Source organism: Rhinolophus hipposideros (genome assembly GCF_964194185.1).
Source record: "Rhinolophus hipposideros genome assembly, chromosome: 14".
In the NCBI taxonomy this organism is placed as follows: Eukaryota; Metazoa; Chordata; class Mammalia; order Chiroptera; family Rhinolophidae; genus Rhinolophus; species Rhinolophus hipposideros.
Genome location: NC_138060.1, coordinates 53,969,524 through 53,996,214, shown reverse-complemented (window position 1 = coordinate 53,996,214; position 26,691 = coordinate 53,969,524). Strand labels below are relative to the sequence as shown.

The 26,691-nt window shown below is 44.6% G+C and overlaps 1 protein-coding gene across 2 annotated transcripts in view; it reads right to left on the bottom strand.

The window, feature by feature from the left end:
* Positions 1-16,630, bottom strand: part of CTDSPL (CTD small phosphatase like) — a 117,615-nt gene extending 100,985 nt beyond the window's left edge. For both annotated transcript variants that reach the window (XM_081072277.1, XM_081072275.1), the window contains exon 1: positions 16,496-16,630. In XM_081072277.1, the coding sequence (XP_080928403.1) occupies positions 16,496-16,574 (79 nt within the window). In that variant the 5' untranslated portion in view covers positions 16,575-16,630. The remainder of the gene's footprint in view (positions 1-16,495) is intronic.
* Positions 16,631-26,691: the final 10,061 nt, after the last annotated feature.

The following is a 26,691-nucleotide window of genomic DNA, read 5'->3' as shown; positions in this document are numbered from 1 at the left end:
AGTGGCTCTATACTGCTGACCTGAACACCATACATTACTGTCAAAGCAAGGGAGAAAAAACTGTATTTAAATCTAGAATCCTTTGTGGCCAGAGTGTTTCCTGATCTTTGCCAGTTCCTGGCTGAAAGGACACGTAAACCCCTGGCTCTGGCATGTATCCTTCCCCCATCCCCAACATCACTAAAAGAGGGAAGCCATTTACCTCATTTCAAGGTATATATCCAAACAAAATGAAATCATTACCTTGAAGAGATACAACATTATTTACAATGGCCAAGATATAGAAACAAAAATGTGTGTGAGAGAGAGATAATTATTCAGCCATAAAAAAGAAGAAAATCCTGCCACTTGTGAAGACATGGATGAACATGGAGGACATTATTCTAAGTGAAATAAGTCAGACAGAGAAAGACTGTATGATCTCAGTTATATGAAAAATCTGAAACAACCCAAACTCATTGAAAAAAAAGATCGGATTTGTGGTTGTCAGAGGCAAGGGATGGGAGGTGGGGAAATTGGGTGGAAGTGGCCCTAAGGTACGAACTTCCAGTTATCAGGTAAGTAAGTACTGGGGATGCAGTACATATGATAACTATAGTTAATAATACTGTCGGATAGATCTGAAAGTTGCTAAGAGAATAAATCCTAAAAGGTCTCACCCTAAGGAAAAAACATTTTTTTTGTAACTATATGAAGTGATGGATGTTAACTAAACTTATTCTGGTAATCGTTTCACAATGTATACATATGGCAAATCATTATGCTGTATATCTTAAATTTAAATAGTGTTGTATGTCAATTATATCTCAATAAAACCAGCAGAAAAATAAATCAGCAAATACCTCAGAATTAAATGTGAAGCTGTGTGGTCCCTCCTAAAAACCCAGTCCTGCCATTCTGAAGGGGGTTCCCCTCTGACCTGGGACCTCCAGCCTGAAGCCCTCAGAACTATTTCCAGGGCAGCATGGACTTTTTCCCAGTCACTGGCCAGAGAGCCCTGCTGGGTGGTCACAAGAGCTGAATCTAAAGAGAAGCTCCTTGGTGTTTACCCCATGAAGACATTTCTATTTACTTAAACGGATTCTTTCTTAATTGAGTAATAAAATGAAAGATGTGAGTCTAAACATGCTTGCCAATCAAACAGAATATTAGATCAAAAATACATTGAAATCAGGATACTGAAAAACTCTGACATAAAATTTTGGTGTTAAGACCAAAACTTATGAATGCATCCTTTTGAGGTTGGTTAAACAACAGTTGTCACTGAAGCCCTACTGATCTAGAACTTGATTTCTCACCGAATTCATTACCATGTGTCTTTACAGACAACCAAGATTCTCAAAGTACTCACTCAGGTTGACTTTTATATAGGTCATTAGCACGATGTTGAAATAAACCTGTACAATGACAATTTTCCAGCTCCAGTCCTCCTTAAAATACTTAGCTAGGTCTAAAAATTAATCAGGGGACTTCTGTTTCCAGGAAGATGGAGTAGACATAATTCTTCCTCTTCTTCCCACCAAGTAAAACAAAAAACCATGGACATTGTTTATAAAGCAAACGTAAGATTCTGAAAAGTGGAGAGAAGACACAGATCAGCTACGTAGGGACATTGAGACCTGAAACAACATGGTGGTGATCCTGGGTTTTCTTTTTGCCTCACATAGCCCAGATTTAGAGCTAAAGAAGCTCGATACAGAGAAAAACCAACAGCTGCAGACAAAAAGAGTCACCTCAAATGCTTACTTTTTGTAACCAAAGGACCAGAAAAAAATCTAACCAAACAGAAAACTTTCAGACAACAACTGCTCTATGCAGCCTAACACTCCCTGCCTCCCCCACACCTACCCATACCAGGAAAATCTGATGGGTGTACCCAGAATTCCACTCTCATCAGGGGGTAAGGAGGGGCCACTACCACTGCCCAAGTAATGTCAGAGAAGGCCAAGAACTTCCATCCCTGACAGCTGGTAATGAGTCCCTCGTCTCTCAGTGGCGTCAGTGGGGACCATGCAGCCCGCTTGGACATCTGCCCTCCCCAAAAGTAAGGAAGTGCTCCTCCCCTCCCCATTGGGGTGGTGTCAGAGAAGGCACAAGAAGAGCCAGGGCTTTCACCACTGCAGGGTGGTAATGAGGCCACTCCACTGCAGCTCAGGGAGGCCACGTGGGAGCCGAAAATCCCTCACCTACCCATCAGCACATCAAGAGGCGCAGTGAGATCCCAGACACCTACCTCTATCTGGCATAAGGAGGCAGTGCTGCCCCTTCTTTGCCAGAGCAGTGTCAGAGAAAACCAACTAAGACAGAAGGTGTAAATAAGGTACAGAGTTTCAATTGTCCAGGTTCCAACTGTAATTCATTTGTTATTCCAAGAACCTGAAAAATCTCAAAATAAATAAAAGACAATCAATAGTTGTCAACATCAAGATGACAGAGATGTTACACTTATCTGACAGATTTTAAAACAACAAGGACAAAAGCAAATAGGAACACATTTGAAACAAATAAAGACAATAGAAGTACTCAGCAAAAAATAGAAAGTCTCAGCAAAGAAATACAAGATATAAAGAAAAACTAAATGGAAAATTTAGAACTAAAAAAATTACAAAAATTGAAATAAAAAGCCCAGTAGATGGGCTCAATAGTAGGATCGAGGGAACTAGGAACAAATCAATGAACTTGAAGACAGAACAATAGAAATGACCAAATCTGAGTCAACAGAGCAAAAAGCTTTTTTAAAAAATGTTTGTATTGATAAACTTGTGGGACTATAACAAAAGACCTAATATTTGTGTCATCGGAGTCCCAGAAGAAGAAGAGAAAGGGCAGCAATGAAAAAGCACTTCAGGAAATAATGGCGGAAAACATCTCAAATTTAATAGGGGACAGAACCTTACAAATTCAAAAAGCTGAGTGAGCCACAAACAGGATACCCTCCCCAAAAAACCACACCAAAATGCTTCATAAGTAAACTGTAAACTAAAGATGGCAAAGTCACTTTGGAAGACAGTGCTGGCAATTTCTTACAAAACTAAAAATATTATTACCATACGATACGGCAATGACACTCTTCGGTTTTTATCCAAATGAGCTGAAAACTTCTGTATGCAGAAAAACCTGTGCACAGATGTTTATAGCAGCTTTATTCATAATGGCTAAAACTTGGAAGCAACCAAGATGTCTTTCACCAACTGTGGTGGATCCACACAATGGAATATTATTCAGCACTAAACAAGAAATGAGCTATTAAGCCATGAAGAGACATAGAAGAACCTTAAGTGCATAGCAGTAAGTAAAAGAAGCCAATCTGAAAAGGCTACATACTACTTTATAATTCCAACCATGTGACATTCGGAAAAAGGCAAAAGTATGGAGACAGTAACAAGACCAGTGGTTGCCAGGGGTTGGGGGATAGTGGAATGAATAAATAGAACACAGAATTTCTAGGTCAGTGAAACTATTCCATATGATACTATAATGATGAATACATATCATTATACATTTGTCAAAACCCACAGAATGTACACCACCAAGAGGGAACCCTTATGTAAACTGTGGACTTTGGGTGTGTCAGTGAAGGTCCACTGAGTGTAATACACGTATCACTCTGGTGCAGGATATTAATAGTGGGGGGGGGCAGTTGTGGGGGGGAGGTCAGCATTACATGGGAACTCTCCAATTTCTGCTCAATTTTGCTGTGAACCTAAAACTACTTCAAAAATGATGTCTATTAAAAATATATTGAACTGAATGAAAATGAAAATACATCAAAATGTGTGGGACATTGCAAAAGCAGGGCTAAGAGAAAAATATGTAGCACTAAATACATACATTAGGAAAGAAGAAGTCTCAAATCAATAATCTAAGCTCTCCTACAAGAATCTAGGAAAAAGCAAAATAAACCCAAATCAAGCATAAGGAAGGAAGTCATAAAACAACACAGATCAATGAAGTTTAAAACATAAAAGTAACAGAGAAAAATCAATGAAACAATGAGCTGGTACTTTGCAAAGATCAAGAAAATTGAGAAACCTCTGGCAAGACTGACAAAAAATAAGATGGAAGACACAAATTATTATCAGGAATAAAGCAGGGGTTATCATTTCAGACCTTGTAGAAATCAAACAGGTAACAAAGGAATAGTACTATGAATAATTATACACAAATTTGACAACTTAGATGAAATGGATCAAATCTCAAACAATAAAGATTGTAACAACTTACCCAATATGAAAGAGATGCTTTGAATAGCTCTCTGTAACTATTAAGGAAATTGAATCTGTAATTTAAAAACTCTCCCCAAAAGAAATCTCCAGGCCCAGATGATTTCACTGGATAATTAACACCAATTCTACACAATCTCTTCCAGAAAAGAGAAGAGAGAACACTTTCCAATTTATTTTATGAAGTTGATATGATACCAAACCAGATAAAGACAAAGCGAAAACAACAAAACAAAAAAAATATATAGACCAATATCACTCATGAATACAGATATAAAGATCCTTAACAAAATATTAACAAATAGAATTCACCAACATATAAAAAGAATTATACACCGCAACCATGAAGTTTATTCTAAGGATGCAAGTCTGGTTCAATATTCAAAAACCTATCGATGTAATCTACCGTATTAACAGACTAAAGACGAAAACTTACATGATCATATCAATTGATGAAGAAAAATCACGACAAAATTCAACATTCATTCTTGATAAAAACTCTCAGAAAAATTGGAATACATGAGAACTTCCTCAACCTGATAAAAACATCTACAAAAAACCTACAGCTGATATTATACTTACTGGTAAAAAACTGAATGGTTTCTCATTGGGAACAAGACAAGGTTGTCCATTCTCACTGTTCTTATTCAACATACTTCTAGTCAATGCAATAAAGCAAGAAAAAGAAATAGAAAGCAAACAAACCATAAATGAAGAAATATAAGTATTTCTATTTGATGACATGTTTACCTATGGATCCCCCCCAAAAAAATCTACAAAGCTTCTTACAACTAAAAAGTGAGCTCAGCAAAGTCACAGGATTAAAAAAAAAAATACACAAGTCAATTGTGTTTCTATATACCAACTCTATTCTGAACATTTGAACACCAAAATTTAAAATAGAATAAAATCACTTAAGAGAAACAGATGCAAATCTAACAAAACATGAACAGGATTTGTATGCTGAAAACTATACAAGCCTGATGAGAGAATCAAAGAATATCTAATAACAAGGAGAGACATACCTAATGCCTGGGTTAAAGACTCAACATAGTAAAAATGTCAATTCTTCCCAAATTGACATACAGATTTAATTCAATTCCTATCAAAATCGCAGCAATATTTTTGTAGACATAAAAAAGATTATTGTAAAATTTCTATAGGACGACAATAAAACTAGAACAGCTAAAACAACTTGAAAAAGAACAAAAGTTGGAGGACTCAGTCTATCCTATTTCAAGACTTAATATATAGCTGCAGTAATCACGACTGTGTGGTATATAGGTAGAGGTATAGACACGTCAATCAGTGGAACAAAATAAAGAACCCAGAAAGAGACTTACACAAATATGCCAAACTGATTTTTTCACAGAAATGCAAAAGAAATTAAAAAGAGAAAGGACAGACTTTCCAACAATGTGCCTGAAGTGATCAGAACCAAGAGGCAAAAAATTGAACCGAAGTCTCTCACCTCATAAAAAAAATGAGCTCAGTATGGATCGTGGTCTTAAATGTAAAATGCAAAACTACAAAACTTTTGGAAAAAGAATAAAAGAAAATCTTTGAGATCTAGTGCTAAATAAAGCGTTCTTAGACTTGACATCGAAAGCACAATCAATAAAAGGAAAAATGATACATTGTACTTTACCAAAATTAAAAACTTTTTCTCTGCAAAAGACCTGTTAGGAGGATGAAAAGATAAGCTACAGACAAGGAGAACATTATTTGTAAACCACATATCTGATGAAGGACTAATATCTAGAATATGTAAAGAATTCTCAAACCTCAACAGTAAAAAAAAAAAAAAAATCCAATTAGAACACAAGCAAAAGACAGGAAAGGACATCTCACCAATGATATGAAGAAAGAAAATAGCACATGAAAAGACATTCAATATCATTAGCCATGAGGGAAACGTAAATTAAAACCATGAGACACCACTACACACTTACTAGAATGGCTAATATAAAAAATAGTGACAACATCAAATGCTAGTGACGATGCAGAGAAACTGGATCACTCATACGTTGTGGGTGAGAATGCAAAATGGTACATTCACTCTGGAAAACAGTTTGGCAGTTTCATTAAAAAGTAAATACACGAATACCAATTGCTGCCTGGGTATTTATCCCAGAGAAATTAGACTTGTGCTTACACAAAACCTTTACACTAATGTTTACAGCAGCTTTATTCATAACAGTCAATAACCAGAAACAACCCAGATGTCCTTCAAAAAGTGAATGGTTAAACAAACTGTAGTGTATCTATGTCATGGAATACTACTCAGCAATAAAAATGAACAAACTAGTAATATAAGCAATAAACTGGATGAAAATCCAGAGAGTTATGCTGAGTTAAAAAAAAAAGTCAATCCCAGAAGATCACATATTGTTTGACTCCATTTATATACATTCCTAAAATGACAAAGTTTTAGAGATGAAGAGCAGACTAGTGGTTGCAAATGGGATAAGAAGGGGGCAGGGATGGGAGGGAAGTAGGCATGGCTATAAAAAGGAATCATCAGGGACCTTCCTGGTGATGGAGTTTTTCTGTATCTTAACTCTACCAATGTCAACAGGCTGATTTTGTACTCGAGTTGTAAAACGTTAACACTCGGGGGAACTGGGTAGCGGGGACAAGGGATTTCTCTGGGATTTCTTACAACTGCATGAAAACTACAGTTATCCATAAATGACGAATTCTGGTCAAGGTGGTGGAGTAGGTAAACGTTGTGCTTGTCTCCTCCCATGACTACATGAAAATTATAACTAAATTATACAACAATCAATCTCGAGAACCACCCAAAGGCTAGATGACCAGAAGTCCTATAAATAAGAACATAAAGGAGCCACCTCAAGACTGTAGGAGAATGGAGACATGAAATGGGCTGGCCCCACACTCGCGTGTGGCAGTTGAGAATTGGGAGGGGTATTTTGGCTGCAGAGGTCCTCCCTGAAGAGGAAAGGGTCCCAGCCCCACACCAAGCTCTGCAGCCTGGAGCACCAATGTTAGGAAGAGGAGTCCCCACAACATCGGGCTGTGAAAATCAACAGGGATTCCATCCATCTGGGGGAGACAGAAGCAGGCTAGAAACCCAGGTGTTCTCTTAAAGGGCCCACTCTCACTGCCCAGTACTTACCATGGGCTCCAGAAGAGGGACAGTGGCTCAGAGTGCCAGAGACATACAGGGCAAGATAGTTGCATGGCTTCAGGGTGAGGGCTGGAGGGAAAGCCTCCAACGTCCCTGTATTGAGCCCTCCTCTCATGTGGCCAGTGGGTGGACACCATGGTTAGTGCTAAGCTCTTCTCTACATGGCCAAATCTGAATTTCTCACTCCACCCTGATGACTCCCTGGGATTTTGCCTGACTGAACACACCCACCACCGGAGGCTGTTTCAGAGGTCAGGCAGCTGGTGTTGGCCCATGCTGCAGTCTTTCTTGGAAAACTTTCGGGGGTCCACAGGCCACAGGTAAGCGGTGGCTGGCCTTGGTGTGCTCTGAGACTACTTTTAGCCTCAGGTTCAGAACTGGTGTCAAATTTGAATCAGCATTAACCCAGTAAACACCACTCACCCCATGCTGGTGACTCCCTGAGACCCTGCTCCACCCAACTCCCATACCACCAGAGGCTCTTTCAGTGGCTGAATCTGATGGACGGCTGACAGGTGACAGCAGGCCATGGAGTGCCCTGAGACTTTTGCTGAGCTGCCCCAGGTCTGGTACTGGTGATGGCTGACCTCGATGCACAGCACAGTGGCTTTCACACACCTCTAGGACTTTAAGAAAATACTACGAATAATTACATGGCAACAAATTCGACAGCCTGGAAGAAATGAATAAATTCCTAGGAAAATACAATCTTCTAAGACTGAATCAAGAAGAAACAGAAAATATGAACAGACTGATTACTACTAATGAAATTGAATCAGTAATCTAAAAATTCCCAGCAAGCAAAAGTCCTGGACCAGATGGCTTCACAGGTGGATTTTACCAAACATTCAAATAAGAATAAACACTTATCCTTCTCAAATAATTCCAAAAAATTCAAGAGTCAAAGACTCCCAAACTCATTTTATGACGCCACCATTACCCTGACTCCAACGTCAAACAAAGACATTAGAAACAAAGAATATTATAGGCCAATATCGCTGATGAACACTGATGAAAAAATCCTCAACAAAATATTAGCAAACCAAATTCAGCAATACATTAAAAAGATCATACACCGTGATCAAGTGGGATTTATGCCTGGAATGCAAGGTTGGTTCAATACCTGCAAATCAATAAACATGATAACACTACATAAACAAAATGAAGGATAAAAATCATATAATCATATTAATAGATGCAGAAAAAGTTTGACAAAATCCAGCATCCATTTATGATAAAAAAAAAAGCTCTCAGCAAAGTGGGGATAGGAGGAAGATACTATAACATAATAAAGGCCATATATGACAAACCCACAGCTAACATCACACTCAACAGTTAAAAGCGTTCTCCTTAAGATCAAGAACAAGACAAAATTGTCCACAATAACCACTTTTATTCAAAATAATACTGGAAGTCCTAGCCACAGCAATCAGACAAGAAAAAGAAATAAAAGACATCCAAATTAGAAAAGAAGAAGTAAAACTGTCATTATTTGCAGATGACATGATACTACATAAAGAGAACCCCAAAGATTCTACCAAAAAAACTATTAGAACTGATAAACAAATTTAGTAAAGTAGCAGGATACAAAATTAGTATTCAGAAATTGGTTGCATTTCTATGCACCAATAACGAATTATCAGAAGAAAAATTAAGACAACAATCCCATTCACAATTGAATAAAAACATCTAGGCATAAATTTAACAAAAGGGGCAAAAGACTTGTCTTGGAAAATTATAAAAGATTGAGGAAAGAAACCGAAGAAGATACAAATAAATGGAAGCATATACTGTGTTCATGAATAGGAAGAATTAACATCATTAAAATGTCCATACTACCCAAAGCAATCTATAGATTCAGTACAATCAAAATATCAATGGCATTTTTCACAGAATGTGAACAAATAATACTAAATTTATATGGAACCATAAAAGAGCCCCAAAAGCCACAGCAATCTGGAGAAAGAAGAACAAAGTTGGAGGTATCACAATACCTGATATCAAACCATACTACAAGGCTATAGTTATCAAAACAGCATGGTACCGGTATAAAAAGAAACACATAGATCAATGGAACAGAATAGAGAGCCCAGAAATAAACTCATGCCTATATGATCAATTAATCTATGACAAAGCAGGCATAAATGTACATGGGGTCAAGATAGTCTATTCAATAAATGGTGTTGGGAAAATAGGACAGATAAATGCAAAAAAAAAAAAAAAAGAAACTAGATCACCTTCTTACACCATAAACAAGAATAAACTCAAAGTGGATTAAAGACTTAAATGTAAGACCTCAAATGATAAAACTCCTAGAAGAAAACAGGCAATAAACTCTCTGACATTCTTCTTAGTAATATTTTCTCTGATATGTTGCTCGGGCAAAGGAAACAAAAGGCAACAATAAACAAATGCAACTACATGAAACTAATAAGTTTTTGCATGGCAATGAAAACGATCAACAAAATGAAAAGATATCTTATTGAATGGGAGAAGATATTCACTAGTGATACATCCAATAATGGTTTAATATCCAAAATTTATAAAGAACTCATACAACTCAACACCAAATAACTAACAATCCAATTAAAAAATGGGCAGAGGATCTGAATGGACATTTCTCCAAAGAGAACATACAGACTGCCAACAGACATATGAAAAGATGTTCAACATTATTAATCATCAAAGAAATGCAAATTACAACCACAATTGAGATATCACCTCACACTTGTCAAAATGGCCAACATCAATAAATCAACAAACAAGTGTTGGTGAGGATGTGGAGAAAAGGGGACTCTCATGCACTGTTGGTAGGATTGCAAATTGGTGCAGCCACTACGGAAAACAGTATGGAGGTTCCTCAAAAAATTAAAAATAGAATTACTATCTGACCCAGCTATTCTACTTCTGAGTATTTATCCAAAGGAATCCCAAACACTAATTCTAAAAGATATATGCACCCCTATGTTCATTACAGCATTATTTACAACAGCCAAGATATGGGAACAACCTATGTGCCTGTCAACAGACGACTGGATAAAGAAGACGTGGTACATATACATAATGGGATACTACTTGGCCATAAAAAAGAATGAAGTCTTACCATTTACAACAACATGGATGGACCTGGAAGGTATTATGCTCAGTGAAATAAGTCAGACAGAGAAAGACAAATACCATATGACCTCATTGATATGTCTAAATAACAAGATAAACGAATCTAAATAACGAGATAAACAAACAAGCAAAACTGAAACAGACTCATAGGTGCAGGGAACAAACTGATGGTTGCCAGATGGGAGGAGGGTTGAGAGGCAGAATGAAAAAGGTGAAGGAATTAAGAAGTACAAATTGGTAGTAACAAAATAGTCACAGGGATGTAAGTAAAATATAGGGAATACAGTCAATAACTATGTATGCTATATATAGTAATAACTGTAGAGTGCCAAGTGGGTACTAGACTAGTTGGGTGGATCACTTCACAAATTACATAAATGTCTAACCACTGTGAGCTGTATACCTAAAACTAATATAATACTAAATGTAAACTGTAATTGAAAATTTTAAAAAGGGGGGAAAAGGTGAAAGGGAGTAAGGGGCTCAAATTTCCAGGTATAAGACAAGTAAGCCATGGGGATGTAATGTGCAGCATAGGGAATATAGTCAATAATATTGTGATAACATTGTACGGCGCTGGATGGTTGCTGGACTTATCATGGTGATCACTTCTTTAGGTGTATAAACATTGAATAACCACAGTGTGTGCCTGAAAACTAATATATTAGCTATATGTTAATAAAAGCCTTAAAAAACAAACAAACAAAAAACCCACAGGGTTAATTTTCCAGAAAAAAATTCCAATAACGCCCCATTAGATTTTTGTGTTTAAAAAAAAAAGTTAATCAAACTGAATCTATTTCAAATCTGTTCTGGCACCTGAGAGAACTATTGCTTCCAAGCGTCTTATCCTTGCTATACTATGGTTAGCAGCCCAAAGGTTAAAGGTTTCTGAGTTAAGCTTAAGAGCTGCAAACATTTGTGAGAAACACACCTAGCATCTTAGGCCAAAATATCTGCCAAAACAAATTTGCCTACAGAAATCTCATCAAGGGAAATATACTAGCTTACAAAATAAGTAATCATTTACTTAGAGCTGATATATTCTTGTTCACATTGCATATTAATTGAGGGTTTTTTGTTTTATTATCGTTCAATTCCTTTAAATTATTTATCTCTCTCCAAACAGCTATGGGGAATTTCTTTTCTATTTTAGTTTTTAAAAATTTATCTGCAAAACACGAGTATATTTTCATTAATATTTAAACAATAAGGCAAATCTCCCTCGCTTCTCATCCCAGCCTTCTCCCCAGAGAAAATCATTTTTGTCAGTTTGAAGTATTTCATTCTAGATTGCTTTTTGTGTATATCTAGACACATGTACAGTTTTGCGTGTTTTTGTTTTTACAAAGATAGAATCACGTTGTTTTTACTATTTTTCAAATTCCTTTTCCCTCCTTAAAAATGTCTTGGAAATTTATATGTCACTATGTTTCGATCTGATTTAACTTGTTCTTTTCAATTGCCTTGCAGAACTCTCTGGATCTGATGTACCACAATCTAACTGTTTGCCTGCTGACACTTAAGGAAGGTTCCAATTTTTGCTATTGCAAGCAATGTAGCTGTCAGTGAAAATCCTTGTATAGTTTCTCTGAGCACATATGAGGATATTTCTCTAGGAGAGAAACCCAGAAGTAGAACTGGGGCTTTGTAGGTATGGCCACCATTGCCGATTGGCTGATTCACCACCTATTCCCATTCATTTTCAATCATCTCCTCTCTTCCTCCCATAACAAACGCTAAAAAAAAGCTGGAAACTGGTTTTGCTTCTAGCTAGGGGTGGCCATGTGACCCAGTTCTAGCCAAGTAAACATCAGCCAAAGTATGATGAGTGGTCCCTAGGAATGTTTCTGCTCTCTAGGTAAAAGGGATAGACACGACTGGCACTGTCCCTTTTTCCTGCCCTGAAGGTGGCTGTGGTATTTGGAGGGGTGGCAGCCATGTTACATGAAGGAAAGCCAAGAGAATCACAGTGATGTCAGCCCTGACATTAGTGAGTTGCTGAACCAAAGCCAGCAGTAGCCACCCCTAGACTGTTATGTGAGAAGAATAAACTCCTATTAGTATAAGCTGCAGTATAAGCCTGGTTTTCTGTTACTTGTAGCTAAATGATTCCGTACTAAATTACTCTCTAAAAAGTCTGTACTCACTTTATTCTCTCACGAAAGTCTTTAAGAGTATCCATTTCCCAAAACTTTTATTTACTTTGGATGCTGTCAATCATTTAAATGTTTAATCAAGTTGAGGCATGAACATGTTTCATATGAAGTAGAGCATCACATCATACATTTATTGGACATTTGGATTTCCTCTTCTATGACTTTCTCATTCATATCACTTGACCACTTTCTACTGTACTGTTTGACTTTTTCTTATTGATTTGTAAGAGTCAATTTCCAGATAGCAAAGCAGACTGAATTAAACTCATGGGAAAATTTGTCTCTGCATCTTTATACCATCAATCAAATCAAACACAATAAGAAATAAATCTTCCATGACAGGCCAGGGTGACAGTGACAGTCATCTCTGAGAGGTGCAACACCGCGTGGCAATGTGTCAGTAAGTAATTCAACTCGTGGGAAACACTATAGCTCATGCTTAGCACTTCGTTTGCAAATCTACACTTAAAGCATGGCTGATGGAATAGTGACACCCCGGGAACCTGGCAGACTTCTTTTTTTTTTTTTTTTAAAGATTTTATTGAGGAAGGGGAACAGGACTTTATTGGGGAACAGTGTGTACTTCCAGGACTTTTTTCCAAGTCAAGTTGTTGTCCTTTCAATCTTAGCTGTGGAGGGCACAGCTCAGCTCAGCTCCAGGTCCAGTTGCCATTGCTAGTTGCAGGGGGCACAGCCCACCATCCCTTGAGGGACTCGAGGAGTTGAACCAGCAACCTTGTGGTTGAGAGCCCACTGGCCCATGTGGAAATCGAACCGGCAGCCTTCAGAGTTAGGAGCATGGAGCTCCAACCGCCTGAGCCATGGGGCCGGCCCCCCTGGCAGACTTCTTAACACATATCATCTCAATTAACCCTCATGTCAAACCCAAGAGCTAGTTGTTACTATTCCTATTTTACAGAATAAATGATGAAAGCAAACTTTTAAAACCAATAGCTTCTTTCCTACCACAAAAACTTACAACATTCCAGGCCCCATATTTAAAAACAAAATGTGAGGAGGGTAAAGGGGATCAAATATATGGTGATGGAAGGAGAACTGACTCTGGGTGGTGAACACACAATGTGATATATAGATGATGTAATACAGAATTGTACACCTGAAACCTATGTAACTTTACTAATAATTGTCACCCCCATAAACTTTAATTAAAAAATTAAAAAATTAAAACAAATGATAAGTGTTTACCCAAAACTAAACTTATGTAAAACATATTGTGCTTATCTAAATACATCAACATGCTTAAGCTAGAAGCATTGCTAAACCTGTTTAGTGGTTTATGAATCTGAAGATGTTCCAAAGTTTGGCTTCAAAATTTATTGTCTCACTGTAGTTAAAATTATTTTCATTTTTTAAAGTGAAAAAACTAAATCGAGTAGGACTTTAATGGTTCAGCAAGAAGCTACTAGCTAGCTACCACACCCCAAAGCAAGGAAGTAAAGAATTCTTCTAATCAGTTAACAATCAACCAGTCTGACACTAGAGAGCAAACAAAATAAACTGTTAAAGATGATAAAAGATTGTGGTGAAAAGCAACATAAACAAGTAGCATAGAACATGCACCATCCTAAGCATTTGTACATGGTTTGGATTTTGGATAGATTGACTCTACTTTAAAAAGCCTAGCAGCCAGAGGAAAAGAGAAAACTGGGGAGGCTCCTACTCCTGGAGTCAGGTGGGGGGCAGCAGAAGGGCTGAGGCCCTGACAAATATTTTCTTGCTTTACATGCCACCCCTCTACTCACAGAGCTGAGGATTCTATCTCTGGCAAAGCATCACACAAAGCACTCAATCCACGGTGGGTGACAGCGCAGGCATCAAACCTCCCAGATGCTTTCTACTAAACCCTCCCAGAGGCGGCGCCCCCAGCCCAGAGCCTGCTGGCCAGGGCCCCAAGAACTGACAGCCCTAAAGCAGAAAGACAAGACCACCTAGGTGCTGCCTGTTGGGGCCCCAGGTTGACATGGAGGTTTACTTGGAGCACCCACTTGGACAATTTTTAAAAAAGACTTCCCTCATTTAAAACAAATCCAGCACTCAGATGGGGATGGGGCAGGAGCAACTTTAGCTTCTCCACTTCTCCAGTTTCTCCTGTTTGTGTAACATGGTTATGTCCCCTCCACCAACCTGTAGAATTTTTTAGCCAGTTTGTAAGGCACAGAAAAAAATGCCTGGGAGAGTTTGAATTCTCATCTTACATAAAAGAAAACAAATCTGCAGACAATGTTTACCGTCTACAAAAGCGCAAACGGGTTGACACATCTCTAATGTGAGGGCACCTCGGGCTTTTCTTGCATTTTCCTGGTGGGCTGGCCCAATGGTCCCTGCTTGGGGAGAGGCAGTGGAGTGTTCTCTTACCCCCTCCCCCCTTCCTCAGAAGGGCTGCACACCTCACCCCACTGGCACAGCAAGGGTGATAACACATGGAAAGAAATCTTGACTCTTTCCCAAACTGAGTTGTAGCCAGGCCAAGAAAGGGGAGGGGTCCCGGTGGGCTGTTCCTAACCTCTGTCCAGGTATTTGCTGGGCACATAGCAGGAAGAGAGTCAGGCGAGCTTTAGTCACCAGAACAAAACAAGCCAGATCCCATGGTCCTTCTAAAGGGTGTCCAAGCCCCAGGACAGCTCACTAGAGGGTCGGTAGGCAGGGCATGTGAGAGAGGGGGGCACCAAGTCTCGGGGAGGAGCAAAGACAAAAAGAAAAAGAGGAAGAAGGAAAACAGAAGAGGGTGATGGGGCCAAAATGTGCTCCAATCAAACCAGGTGCTGCAGCACAGGGCTGGATCTCTGGGAAGGGACACACCTGGCACCCTGAGCCTGTTGGAGCCAGGCACTCAATGGGCCCCGGGAGAACCAGGCCTTGCAGGTACTCCCAACAGACTGGTGTCACTGAGACTGCAAAGCGCCAAGAAGGGAGGTGGTTTAGCCTTGCCTCCCCCCGCCCACACTTGCACAACCAACTAAACATAGCCAGGCACACAGCTTCACTGTCTAGTGCACACATCTGCACACACAGGCTCATGGTCAGGCACACAGGCACACACACCCTCCCAGGAGATGGATACAACATATTCAACCTGCCAGTTGGGTGGTGTAGGCGCACAGCCTCTCTCTCTCTCTCTCTCTCTCTCTCTCACACACACACACACACACACACACACGCACACCATCAGGAATGAACACACATACAACATCTCTGCAGGCTCACGCTCATGCAGACAAAGGTCTCACACACTCCACAACCTCTCAAGTACATAAAAACCTCTACATAAGATACAGGCACAAACGCACAGCCCCGTGAGGAAAACATGCACTCACAACCTGTTAGATGCACGCACACCCTTACAATCTCTCAGTTGGAGAGTGCACACACAAGTTAGTGCACACACGCTCATAATCCATCAGGCACAGCCACACACCTCTGTTGCCTGCACACACACGCTTACAACCTGTCTCGTGCACACACAAAACCTACCGGGGCACACGCACTCACAACCTGCCAGGAACACACATCCGCTCACAACTTCTCTGTTGGCGTGAGTGCAAACACAAACTCACAGCCGGCCTGGGTCACCCCCCCACACTCACAATCTCCCGCTGAGATGCACACACAGTCTCACACGCGCTCCGCCGGCGCAGCAAGCTCAGTCTATTTCCGCCCGCACACGCACAGCCTCCCCTGCGGGCGCACCCCACGGCCCCGCACCCTCGCGGCCGGGCGCACCCCTCCCCCAGGCCGTGCCAGCGCCGGGCAGCAAACTCCGGCGCGGTGGGCTGTGCACACGCGCCCGGCCCGCAGCGGTCCCGCCCGCCCGCGCCCCTCCTCACCTTTCTCGCCCGCGCCCGGCGCCCGACCCTCGTCCTCCTTGGGGTTGGTCACCTGGGTGATGATGGCCGGGCCGTCCATGGGTGCGCGGCGCGGCGGCCGCCCGCCGGCCCGGCCCCCCGCCAGCCAGGCGCGCGGCGCGGAGGGCGCGCGGGGCCGCGGGCCGGGGGGCGCTCGCCGCCGCCGCCTGGGCGCGCCCGCCGCCCAGCCCCACGCTCCGGGAGAGGCGGCCCGGGCCCCCGCCCCAGCTCCCGCCGCCGCCGCCGCCGCCGCCGCTGGGCTCGAGCGGCCGCCGCCTCGTCACCATGAACCCCGGAGCCGCGCCCGGGAGAGCCGCGCACGGGGAGGCGGAGTGGGAGGCCCGGCGCCGCGGGAAGCGGGAGCGGGCGAGGGGGAAGGAGCGAGCGCGGAGCGAGGGCGGGAGGGCGGGAGACTGGGAGAGAGGGAGGGAAAGAGGGAGGGAGCGAAGGCAAGAAGGAAGGCGGGCGGGTGGGTGTGTCCCGGCCCGGGGACCGGCCTCCGCAGCCGCCGCCAGCGCAGCCGGCCAGCCCCGGGGGGGAGAGGGGTGCGGGGTGGAGGGGGAGGCGAGTGGGGGGCGGCAGGCCGTGCGCGCGGGGCCCGGGCCATGAGTGGGTGCAAGGCTTGGAGTGCAGGGGGTCCCGGCGGGGATCCCGCCCGCGGTTATGGGAAGGGCCCGGGCGTGAGGGCTGCAGGGAGGGAGGAGTGCGGGGGCTTCGGGCGCGCGTGGGGCGTCGGAGCCGCGGTGGCGGAGGATCGCAGGGCTGCGGGAGTGAGGCTGGGCCCTGAGGGAGGGGGTCTACCTGGAGGAGGCGGGAGAAGGAGTGTGCGGCGGAGTGGAGGGTGGAGGGAGGCTCCCGTGAGGTGTCCTGGGGGGGATGCTGGGCGAGGGGAGTCCCGCTGCGGGGACCTGGCAGCCGGGACGTGCGCGCGGAGGGCGCCGGTGTGCGGAGGGAGAGCTGCTAAGCGTGGTGGTTCCTTACACCGAGGCGGTCCGAGGAGGCTTCCCGGGCGCCGGTGTGGGAAGAACCGGGGGTGCGGGGAAGGGTCGGGGGGACCCGAGGGTGCGCCGGGCGGCCGAGGGGCCCGGGGTTGAGATGCGCAGACATGAGCGGGGGTCAGGCGGGGGCGTCTGCGGACAGGGCTGAAGGCTCCAGGCGCGGGTGCCGGCAGAACCCCAGGCATATCAGCTTTGGGTCCGAGAGCCCGCGTGCCGTGTCCTCGAGGACCAACCTCCTGGCACGTGGGGGTGTCACCGTCGAGGGGGGCCTGGGCATTTCCGGGTGCTCTGCAACAAGGGGGCCGGGGGAGCCGGTCTAGGGCTGAAGAAGGGGCCGGTGGCGGGCCGACCTGGGGACGGACTGTGCTTCTGAACAGCCGCCAGCCACAGTCAGGCCTGGGGCGACGGCCAGAGCGCGAGCATGACGGGAAAGTGTACCCTCAGCCTCGGAGAATCAAAGCCCTTTCGCCCCCGCGCCTCCGCGTTCCAACTTGGAAGTTACACCCGCAGCCTCGTAAATCAGGGGGCGGGGCAAGCGGCGCAGGAGGACGGGCCTGGGGGCGGGTCAGGGGCACTCGCGCGCGCTCTCCACCAATCAGGAGGCCTTGGAAGGGCCTGCGGGGCGTGACGTAGTGGGCAAGGTTGAGTGGGCGGAGTGTGGCGCGGAGAGCCCTGCCTCCCGGCGCCGTGTTGCGCGCGCATTTCAGGCCTTGTGGGCGCGTCCAGCCTCCTTGTGCCTTAAAGGAGACGAGGCTGATGGGACCTTTCTCGCTCGTCCACATACCTTGGAACCTGGAGCTGGTTGCAACCAGGTCGAGTGCTCACGGGGGAACCAGCTAGCACCTCCCAAAATTTAAAGTACAGTTTTGGAAGCGTCTCCAGGGAGGGGTGGCCCACAGACCTGGCTGGTATCCGCAGTAGGTAGAGCCCAGTGAGGGTCCAATGTGGATGACAGCCCTGGGACAGGGCTCCCGTGGCCAAGGCAGGTGGGAGAGCACTTCTGGGGAGTAGCTATACAAGGTAGTTAGGCAACAGTGGGTGTTTTGCCTCCAAATCCAGACCTCAAGTGACATCCTGTGAGTCTAGGTGGGTCTTGCTGTCATTTGTCTTGGTGTGTGCTCACTCACCCATAGCTGCCCTTCTAAGGGCATCTTTGGAATCCCAGTGAATTGCCTGGGGCAGCTGAGCCATGAAGGTTGAAGTGACGTGCCCCTTTGGTTAGGAAGGCAAGCCCTAGTTTAGTCTAGGCTCCAGGACATGCCCTGCCTAATTCTCCCCAGTACAGATCAGATGAGGGACCCTTGGCACCTAGGACTTCCCTTGTCCCTACTTCTAATGCTCTTCACATTTCTTATGAGCATATGGCTGGCCTAGAGCCTAGTAAATTTAAAATGTGCTCGGAATTTCATTTTAAACAACTACTGAATTCTAAGGGATTTGCCAGAGCTAGGTGTGTGTGGGGAGATATAGTTCCTCATATAGTTTTTAGTACACGACATTTGACAATCTAAGTTTGAGAACTCATCCTAGAAAAAGTGCTACATACCTCATTGCTGAATATCACTATGGTCACCTTGGAAGTACTCCCCTTGGGAAGCTGTGCACTGACGCCAGCACCTAGTCCACCCTTCAAAGCAATTTTGGATTCTTTTTGTGGAATGGCCATCAGAGCTGTCGTCGTATTACCCTTGATGTCCTGAATGTTATCAAAATGTCTTCCTTTCAATATTTCCTTTATCTTTAGTAAAGAAAGAAGTCACTGGGGGCCAGATCAGATGAATAGGGAGGGTGTTCCAATACAGTTATTTGTTTCCTGGCTAAAAACTCCCTCACAGACAGTGCCGTGTGAGCTGGTACATTGTTGTGATACCGGGGACATGAATTTTTGGTGAAAAATTCAGGTCGTCTAATTTTTCACGCAGCCTTTTCAGCACTGCCAAATAGTAAATTTGGTTAAGTGTTTGTCCAGTTGGTACAAATTCATAATGAATAATCCCTCTGATCAAAAAAGGTTAGCAACATCCTTGCAACAAGTTCTCAAACTTGATTGTCAGATCTCATATAACCACAGAGATCAGCATCCCTGCTGCCTGGCTGCTAAAGTATCCCATTAGCCAGGGCAAGGTGATGGGAGCATTTGGACTCTGATCCACATGCCTGAGGCCTGATTGCTTTTGGTGGGGGACTTTCAGAGCTTCTGCTCACTTAGCTGAGACTGGGACGGAGCTCAGAGCTCGGTACAAGGCTAAAAGAAATGGTTTTCATATATAGAGTTTCTCCTGACTGGTCTTTCCTGTCATAATGACTCCCCAGGGCTCTCTAATAACAATTTTCCCTTACTTGCATTCTCTGCCGTCCTCAACTTCCTGAGATCACCTCCAAAATAAACCTTCACCCAAGTGTTTTCTCAAGCTCAAGGAATAAAACAACTCATTATCTTTGAAGTCCTTTTTCCCCTCCATATTCTTGTCATTTAAAGTTTCAATTTATTATTTATTTCATAAATATTAATAGAAATCAAAAGAAAAAACTCACCCACAGCTCTGTAGCCCTCCTTTAATCAATCTATTTTCCTCTGTTTCTCCCTGACCTTACCCATATGTTGACATAATTTTTATGTAACTATAAAAAAATGGTTAAAATGAAAAGGTGAGCATTTTTCCAAGTAGTGACAATAATCATTGTAACTACTATTTTAAATGCTTGCATAATACCTCACTGAATGAGTCTTATATAAGACAGACAGTATCTTGGTTTTACAGATGAAAGATTCAAGAATTGCTACTAGGACGACTGATTAGCCATGAGCAGAAAATATATATTTGCCTCAATCCTTACAGCATATCAAGATGGATCAAATAATTATACAAAATTCACAAATAAGTGAATATACCAGAACAAATACGGGTAAATGCTTTTTCGATCTTGGAAGGGAAAGGCCTGACAAAACTCCAGAAATTACAAAGGATAACATTGATAAATTTGGGTGCATTTGTTCATGCAACATTTGAGTGCCCACTGTGTGCTAGTTTCTATTCTAAACACGGGATCTGTCTGAAACAGCATTAGGGACTGGGCTGTAATACTCTCATGTCAGTTATAGCTAAGGGCTGTCCTGGGCGCCTTGCCTTAAGCTCCCCAGGTACTTTGGCCTCCCTGGGAAAGAAAGCAGTGCAGTCCCAGTGGCCCGAGGACAGGTGCCGACCACTGGAGGCCAAAGCACATCAACAGTAAAAAGGGATCTAAGGGGATCTGGACAGAGCACCAAAATGTTGGCAGAGTCACGTTTCCCAAGCTCTTATCAGGTAGTGTCCTTGTACCACATGCACTACTTAATGTTTTCTTCAAATAAACTTTTATTTAAATAGGGTTCTTTAAATAAAAAAATTAGTAGAATATATATATATGTGGAATATATATATATATATACACAATATATATATACACCATATATATATATATATATATATATATATATATATATATATATATATATATATTTAAGGACAAGTGGAAAATGTAGGAAGACCATAATCCTAAAAAGGAAGAGTTGTACAGAATGAGGGGGCAGAGCCTGGGATACTAAGGGCAAGGGGACATGGAACTAGGGCTGGAAAGCCTGGTCGTGAGGGTCCCAGGACAGAAGCAGGTAGGAAGAGGAGCAGTATTGGTGAGGGCAGTCTGGCCTGGAGTCTCCGGTAGAGACTTGGAGTATAGTTCCAGTGTGGCCAGGAACAGCTGGACTGGAAGATGGGGGTAGAGTAGCAAGACTACTCTGAGGGTGAGGGAGAGGCGGCCCTTGACGAAGTAACACTGGGTATTGAGATCAAAGTGAGGTGGTGATTTGAGGAAAGAGGAACTGGGGAGGGGGCTGTACAGAATGAGTGTCCCAGGTAGAAGGAACAGTAGCATGTATCCAGGCTTAGAGGCAAAGGAGAGCATGCGCAGGAAAAGTCCACAATGCCTGGAATGTAAGGCTTTGGTGATGTGGGTCACATCAAGCAAAGCCTTGTAACTCAGGAAAGGGATCTGGGCTTTCCTCTGGGGGCTGTGGGAATGACATATTCAGATATGTGTTTGGAAAGTTTCTACTGACTAACACACTGGGCAGGGGCAGAGCAAGAGGCAGGGCCCCCCACAGAAGATGTTTCTTTAATCCAGAAAGGAGAATGGTGATATTCTCTGGGTTTGCCTTTCCCCTGCCCTGCTCTCCATCTCTGAATCTCTGCCCTGCAGGCTCTGTTCTTGGTCGGTTTTTCTTTGTGGGCATCTCAGTCTCATGCTTTGTGTGTCTGTTACAAAGTCGTTGTCTCAGCAAGTGCTTTTCTGTGTCTGTCTTTCTCTGATTACAGCTGCCTGTGCTTCTGGCTCAATCTTCAGGCCGGTAAATCTCTTGGTGGAAAAGGAGTGGAAGTTGGATCTGGCAGAGATTCCTGGTGGTCAGTCAAGTGGATACAAACCTGAAACCCGCTCACAAGTCTCTTAGGGTCACCTTGGGACCTCCATGAGGTTTCTCCAGGCAGTCGTCCCTCTCTCATACTGTGAACCAAGCACAGTCTGAAATCAGCTCCCAAAAGGCCTGCTCTAGCCTAGGCAGGACAAGCCATGCCCACAGAGGTCCTTTTATTTATTCTCCGGGTATGTATTGGGTGCCTTCAGTGTGCCAGGCTCGGGCCAAGTGCAGTAGACAAAGCACCCTGAAAGGGCTCACAGCCTAATGCAAGAGGCAGAGGAACAACCAGGGTGGCACAGAGTAGAACTGACTGATTTGGGCAGACAGTCTAGGGAGTCCCCACAGAGGAGATGATGCTAACAAAGTCATTTTCAGAGCCCTCGGTTTCCCGAGTAAGAGGACTTTTCCATCCATCGTGTCCACAGAGAAGGCTGCTTCCTTAAGTCCCAAGGCACCTTTGTCTTCCTCACTCAGTTGCCCCAGGACATCCTCTCTAAGGGCTCCTCAACAGCCCGTCCTTTTGCCCTCCACACTCTTGCTCTCATGACATCCCAATTCTTCTTCCCAAGAGCCCCTCTCCCATCACACATGGATTCCTCCAACCAAAAGCTTATGTACACTGACACCTGGCGCTTCCTAGCCATCTTTTCCGTCTGCCCTCAGCCCCAGGGATGCTTTCCATCTGTTCCCACGTGGGACCTATACAAAGCATTATTCCCACCTACACAGACACTTCACTCCCAAGAATAAGGCCCCCTAATGGGCCAGTGGTCTAGTAGGTATAGCCCGCCCCCTGGTGGCCCCCATGTTGTGAGGTCCTTTTCATGTGCCCAGCTGGAGATGGAACCTGGTCTCTCTCCCAGCTGGTTCCCTGAGGTATCCCATAGCCAGAGTGGGCTCAGCTGCATCCCCCGCTTTACCTAGCTGTTGGATTTGCACTTCTGTTCTGCTTTCCCAAGAATATTATCAGAAAAGCCCTCCGGAATGTGGCCTGTGTGCTTATATGGAGGGGTGGAGAGCAGGGGAATTGGAGTGAGGTGCCCCACCTGGCAGCTAGTGTTGGAGTAGGGAATGAAATGGAAGAGTGGCTGCAGACTGCTGGTGATGAAGAAAGGTCAGTCAGCCAGAGATCCTGAGCAGAGAGAAAAGAGCACCTGGCCTAAAGTTGGTGGTTAGGAAGTGTTTGGCGAATTCGAGAGCAAGTCAGAGTCTGGCTTGAAAGAGACTCTGGGGCCTTGAGGCTGAGATGTTGCACCCTTAAGTTACCCAGAAATCCAAGAAGCCTTCCTGGAGGAGGACACCCCAGTCATTTCTCCTCTACCTCCAAAATTTCAGGCCTGTTCTACATAGAACATGGAATGAGGGGACACATCCCTCTGCTCAGGTCTTCCCAGGGAGCCCTGGGTAGGGGGAGGACATGGCCCTACCCTGAAATCCTGTTACAAAGGGAGTGCCACTGGAGCAGAGTGGGCAGGGCAGCCCTAAGTGCCCTCAGCCCACAGGCAAGAGTGGCTTTGGCTCCTGAAGGGGCAGAGAGTCCCAGAGTTGCAGGTTGATTTCGTGACTTTGGAGCCAAGGAGCCTGTTGCGGTGGGACCCCCCACACTTCCATCCCCCACATGAATTGCCCCTTCAATGCCTCTCCTACGTCCCAGGGCACCAGGTATCACCTGGCAGGCGAGTGGAACTGCTCTTGCCCAGCTGCTGGTTCCCCAGGCCCTGGGCTCTGGCCCAGCCACAGGTACCCCCTTTATTTCCTGACCTGTGCTTGCAGAGCTGAGGTAGACAGCCCCAGACATGCCCACAGTCTGTGAGGTGAGATATTTCATGGGCAGGTTTGGTCACAGATGCGTATCTTGGCACAACAGGTACAAGCTCACTTGTACACAGGCTCAAATATAATACATGCCAGGATACGAGGCACACACGTGACAAAGTTGTCTCTGCCCGGGCTGGTTTCCCCTATCTTGTCACTACCTGTTTCTTGCTCCCTTCCCAGCCCTCTGGCCCTCCACACCGCAGCCCTGCCAAGCACTACCCTACCCTTTCATTCCCCTTGAACCCCACCTTCTACCCTCCTGGTCTTCTGGGACCCTCCCTCAGGTACGGATCACAAGTGAGAGTGAGGGAGCATCTAGTTTTCTATTTTTCACACAAACTTCTCCGGATGCCTGGGTGGAGAAAGGCTGGGCTATCTCCTTTGGAACTGGGGGAGAGGAGAACCCAGGGAGAAAAAAACCATCTCAACAAATTAGCCCGTCCCTGACTCCACTCGCCTCCTCCTGCCCCCACACCTCCTTAGTTTACCCCTGGCACACACTCACTTGCCAGGCTCAGGTGTCCCTGCCAAGCCTATCTTTCTACATCACTGTCCCACATGCACAGCTAAGGCCAGTTCTCAAGTGAGGCTCTTAACCCTAGAGATCCACCACCATCTACCCAGTCCTGCTCTGGTGCGAATGTGGCCATGGGTGGCACTCCCTGTGCTCCACACCTGAGAGCTGGGCTGGCGTGGGTGGAGAAGTAGGTGTGTGGAGACCTGGGGGCTGACAGGCCCTATCTGCTGAAAGAGGCCGCAGGCTAATGCGTCCTCTCTCTGGGCCTTGCTTTTCCAGGCAGGAACATGCAGGTACTGGTCTGTTGCCCAGAAGGCTCTGGAATGAGTGCAAACCAGAAGAGGGTGCCTGTCTTGTTCTGAGCTTGGAGATGGGACTGAGCAAGTACATTTCTGGACATTTTGGAATAGTTAAAAATTATTTTTAAAATATTAAAAGCAAAGTGTTTTTGAGAAATGAAGATACTTGCCACATGGATTGGGTCAGGCCTAGAGAGTTTACAAAGCTCCTTAACTTTTACTGTTTCGACGAGTCCCTGATGGCTTTTGGCAGGAGAAATGAAGGTGGGTGGATGTCCCCACGCTAGTTGCTTACCACATGCCAAACTTTGACTGGGTGCCACATGTCCCCTAGGGTGAGAGACTCCCTTGGATGCAAGGACGGAGATTCTCTTAGGGAAAGACCAGCGTGAGGGTCCCAGAGCAGGGGTCTCTGCTCCATGCAACTCATCACAGGAATCCAATTCATTCCCTGGAGAGACAGTCCTCAGGGATGATGGGGTTCCACTGCTGACCAGAGGAAACTGGATCATTCAGGACCAGGGCCACACCAGACCAGCACTCCTTATTCCAGGATAAGTCATTTGTCATGAATTTGACTCAGCTGTATCTTCCATCTCTGTGGTCCAACCACTTGTCCTCCTGCGAGCAACTTACTAATTTTCATAAGTCTCAGTTTAGATTCTGGGGAGAGAGAGAATCTGTTTGGCTCAGTCGTTACCATCACTCAAGTTACTACAGTTGTATAAAATATCGCTCCAAAATTTGGTGACTTAAAAATACAACAAAAATATTTATATGATCTGCAATTTGGGCAGGACATGATAGGAATGGGTCATCTCTGTTTAACATGGTGTCCTCTTAGCCCCTTAAAGACTGAGCTATAATCATCTGAAGGCTCACTTTCTCACGTCGCAACTGACATTGGCCGTAGACCGAGACCTTTTGGCTGCTGGCTGGAAACCCCACACAGAGTTGTACTAGCCATGCCTTTTATACAGAGGGTGCCACAAAAATGTATACACATTTTAAGAAAGGAAAAAACTATCAAAATTGTAATACTCAATACATACCGACAACAAAAAATGAATACAAGTCATGTTTGACTTCTGCAATTACAAGAAGTCCTCAAAGTGGTTACCATCAGTGTCCAGACACTTCTGATTATGACAAACTACTGCGTGAGCAACGTTGACCAAAGTGTCTACTTGTAGACTTTTTTTGGCACTCCCGGTACACTATACTCTGTTGTTTTGACGTTCCAGGGCCTTGCTAACTGTGGAGTGGTCGCCCCTCCCAGGCATGGCAAGCTCATTCCTAGAGACAGTGAACAACTGCCTGTGAGGGCGTCTTTGTGCAGACAAACCAACCCAGAGCCCATTCCTCCACCCCTCAGGGGAGCTCTCCTCAGTCCAGGCCACTATTGCCTTTCCCTTATCACCTCAGGGCCAGGCTCCCTCTAGACAAGTGGGTACTGTCCCCACATCTAGAGGCCACTGAAATTATTCAAACTAGCCAATCCTAAACCTGCTCACCCTGTCTCCCCTGTTCTTTCCGTAGAAACCACAATAAAGTCTCTTGTCACAGTTTTCCTTTCTCCCTCCAGCTCCTGACTAACCCTGGTGTTTCCCCGGGGGGGCTCCTCCCCCGCCCCATGGCATGGTGTACCCCCTTCTTTTGGGAGCTATGAGTACAACAAACTATTTTTTCAATGGCAGTTGTCTCCTGATCTATTGGCTTCACCATACTTGAATAATAATAAAATCTGTACTTTCAAACAGTGGTCTGAGCTGTTTCATATCATGGTGGCTAGGTTGCGGGAGTGAGTGTCCTCAGAGGGAGCGAGAGCCCAGGGTGAAACGACATCACATTTTATAGCCCAGTCTTGGAAGTTATTCAGTGCCACTTCTACTGCACTCTGTTCACCAAGGCAATCCCAAAGTTCCATCTAGGTTCAAGTGGGGGAGAAAAACTCCACCTCCTGATGGGACATGGCAAGGTGACAGGAGAACATGTGAATAGAAATACTGTTGTGGCCAGTTCTGGAAAGTACAGTTTGCCAAATTATCCTCTCTGGGCAGAGCTCTTCATGCCAAGACACCTCCCAGGTCAGT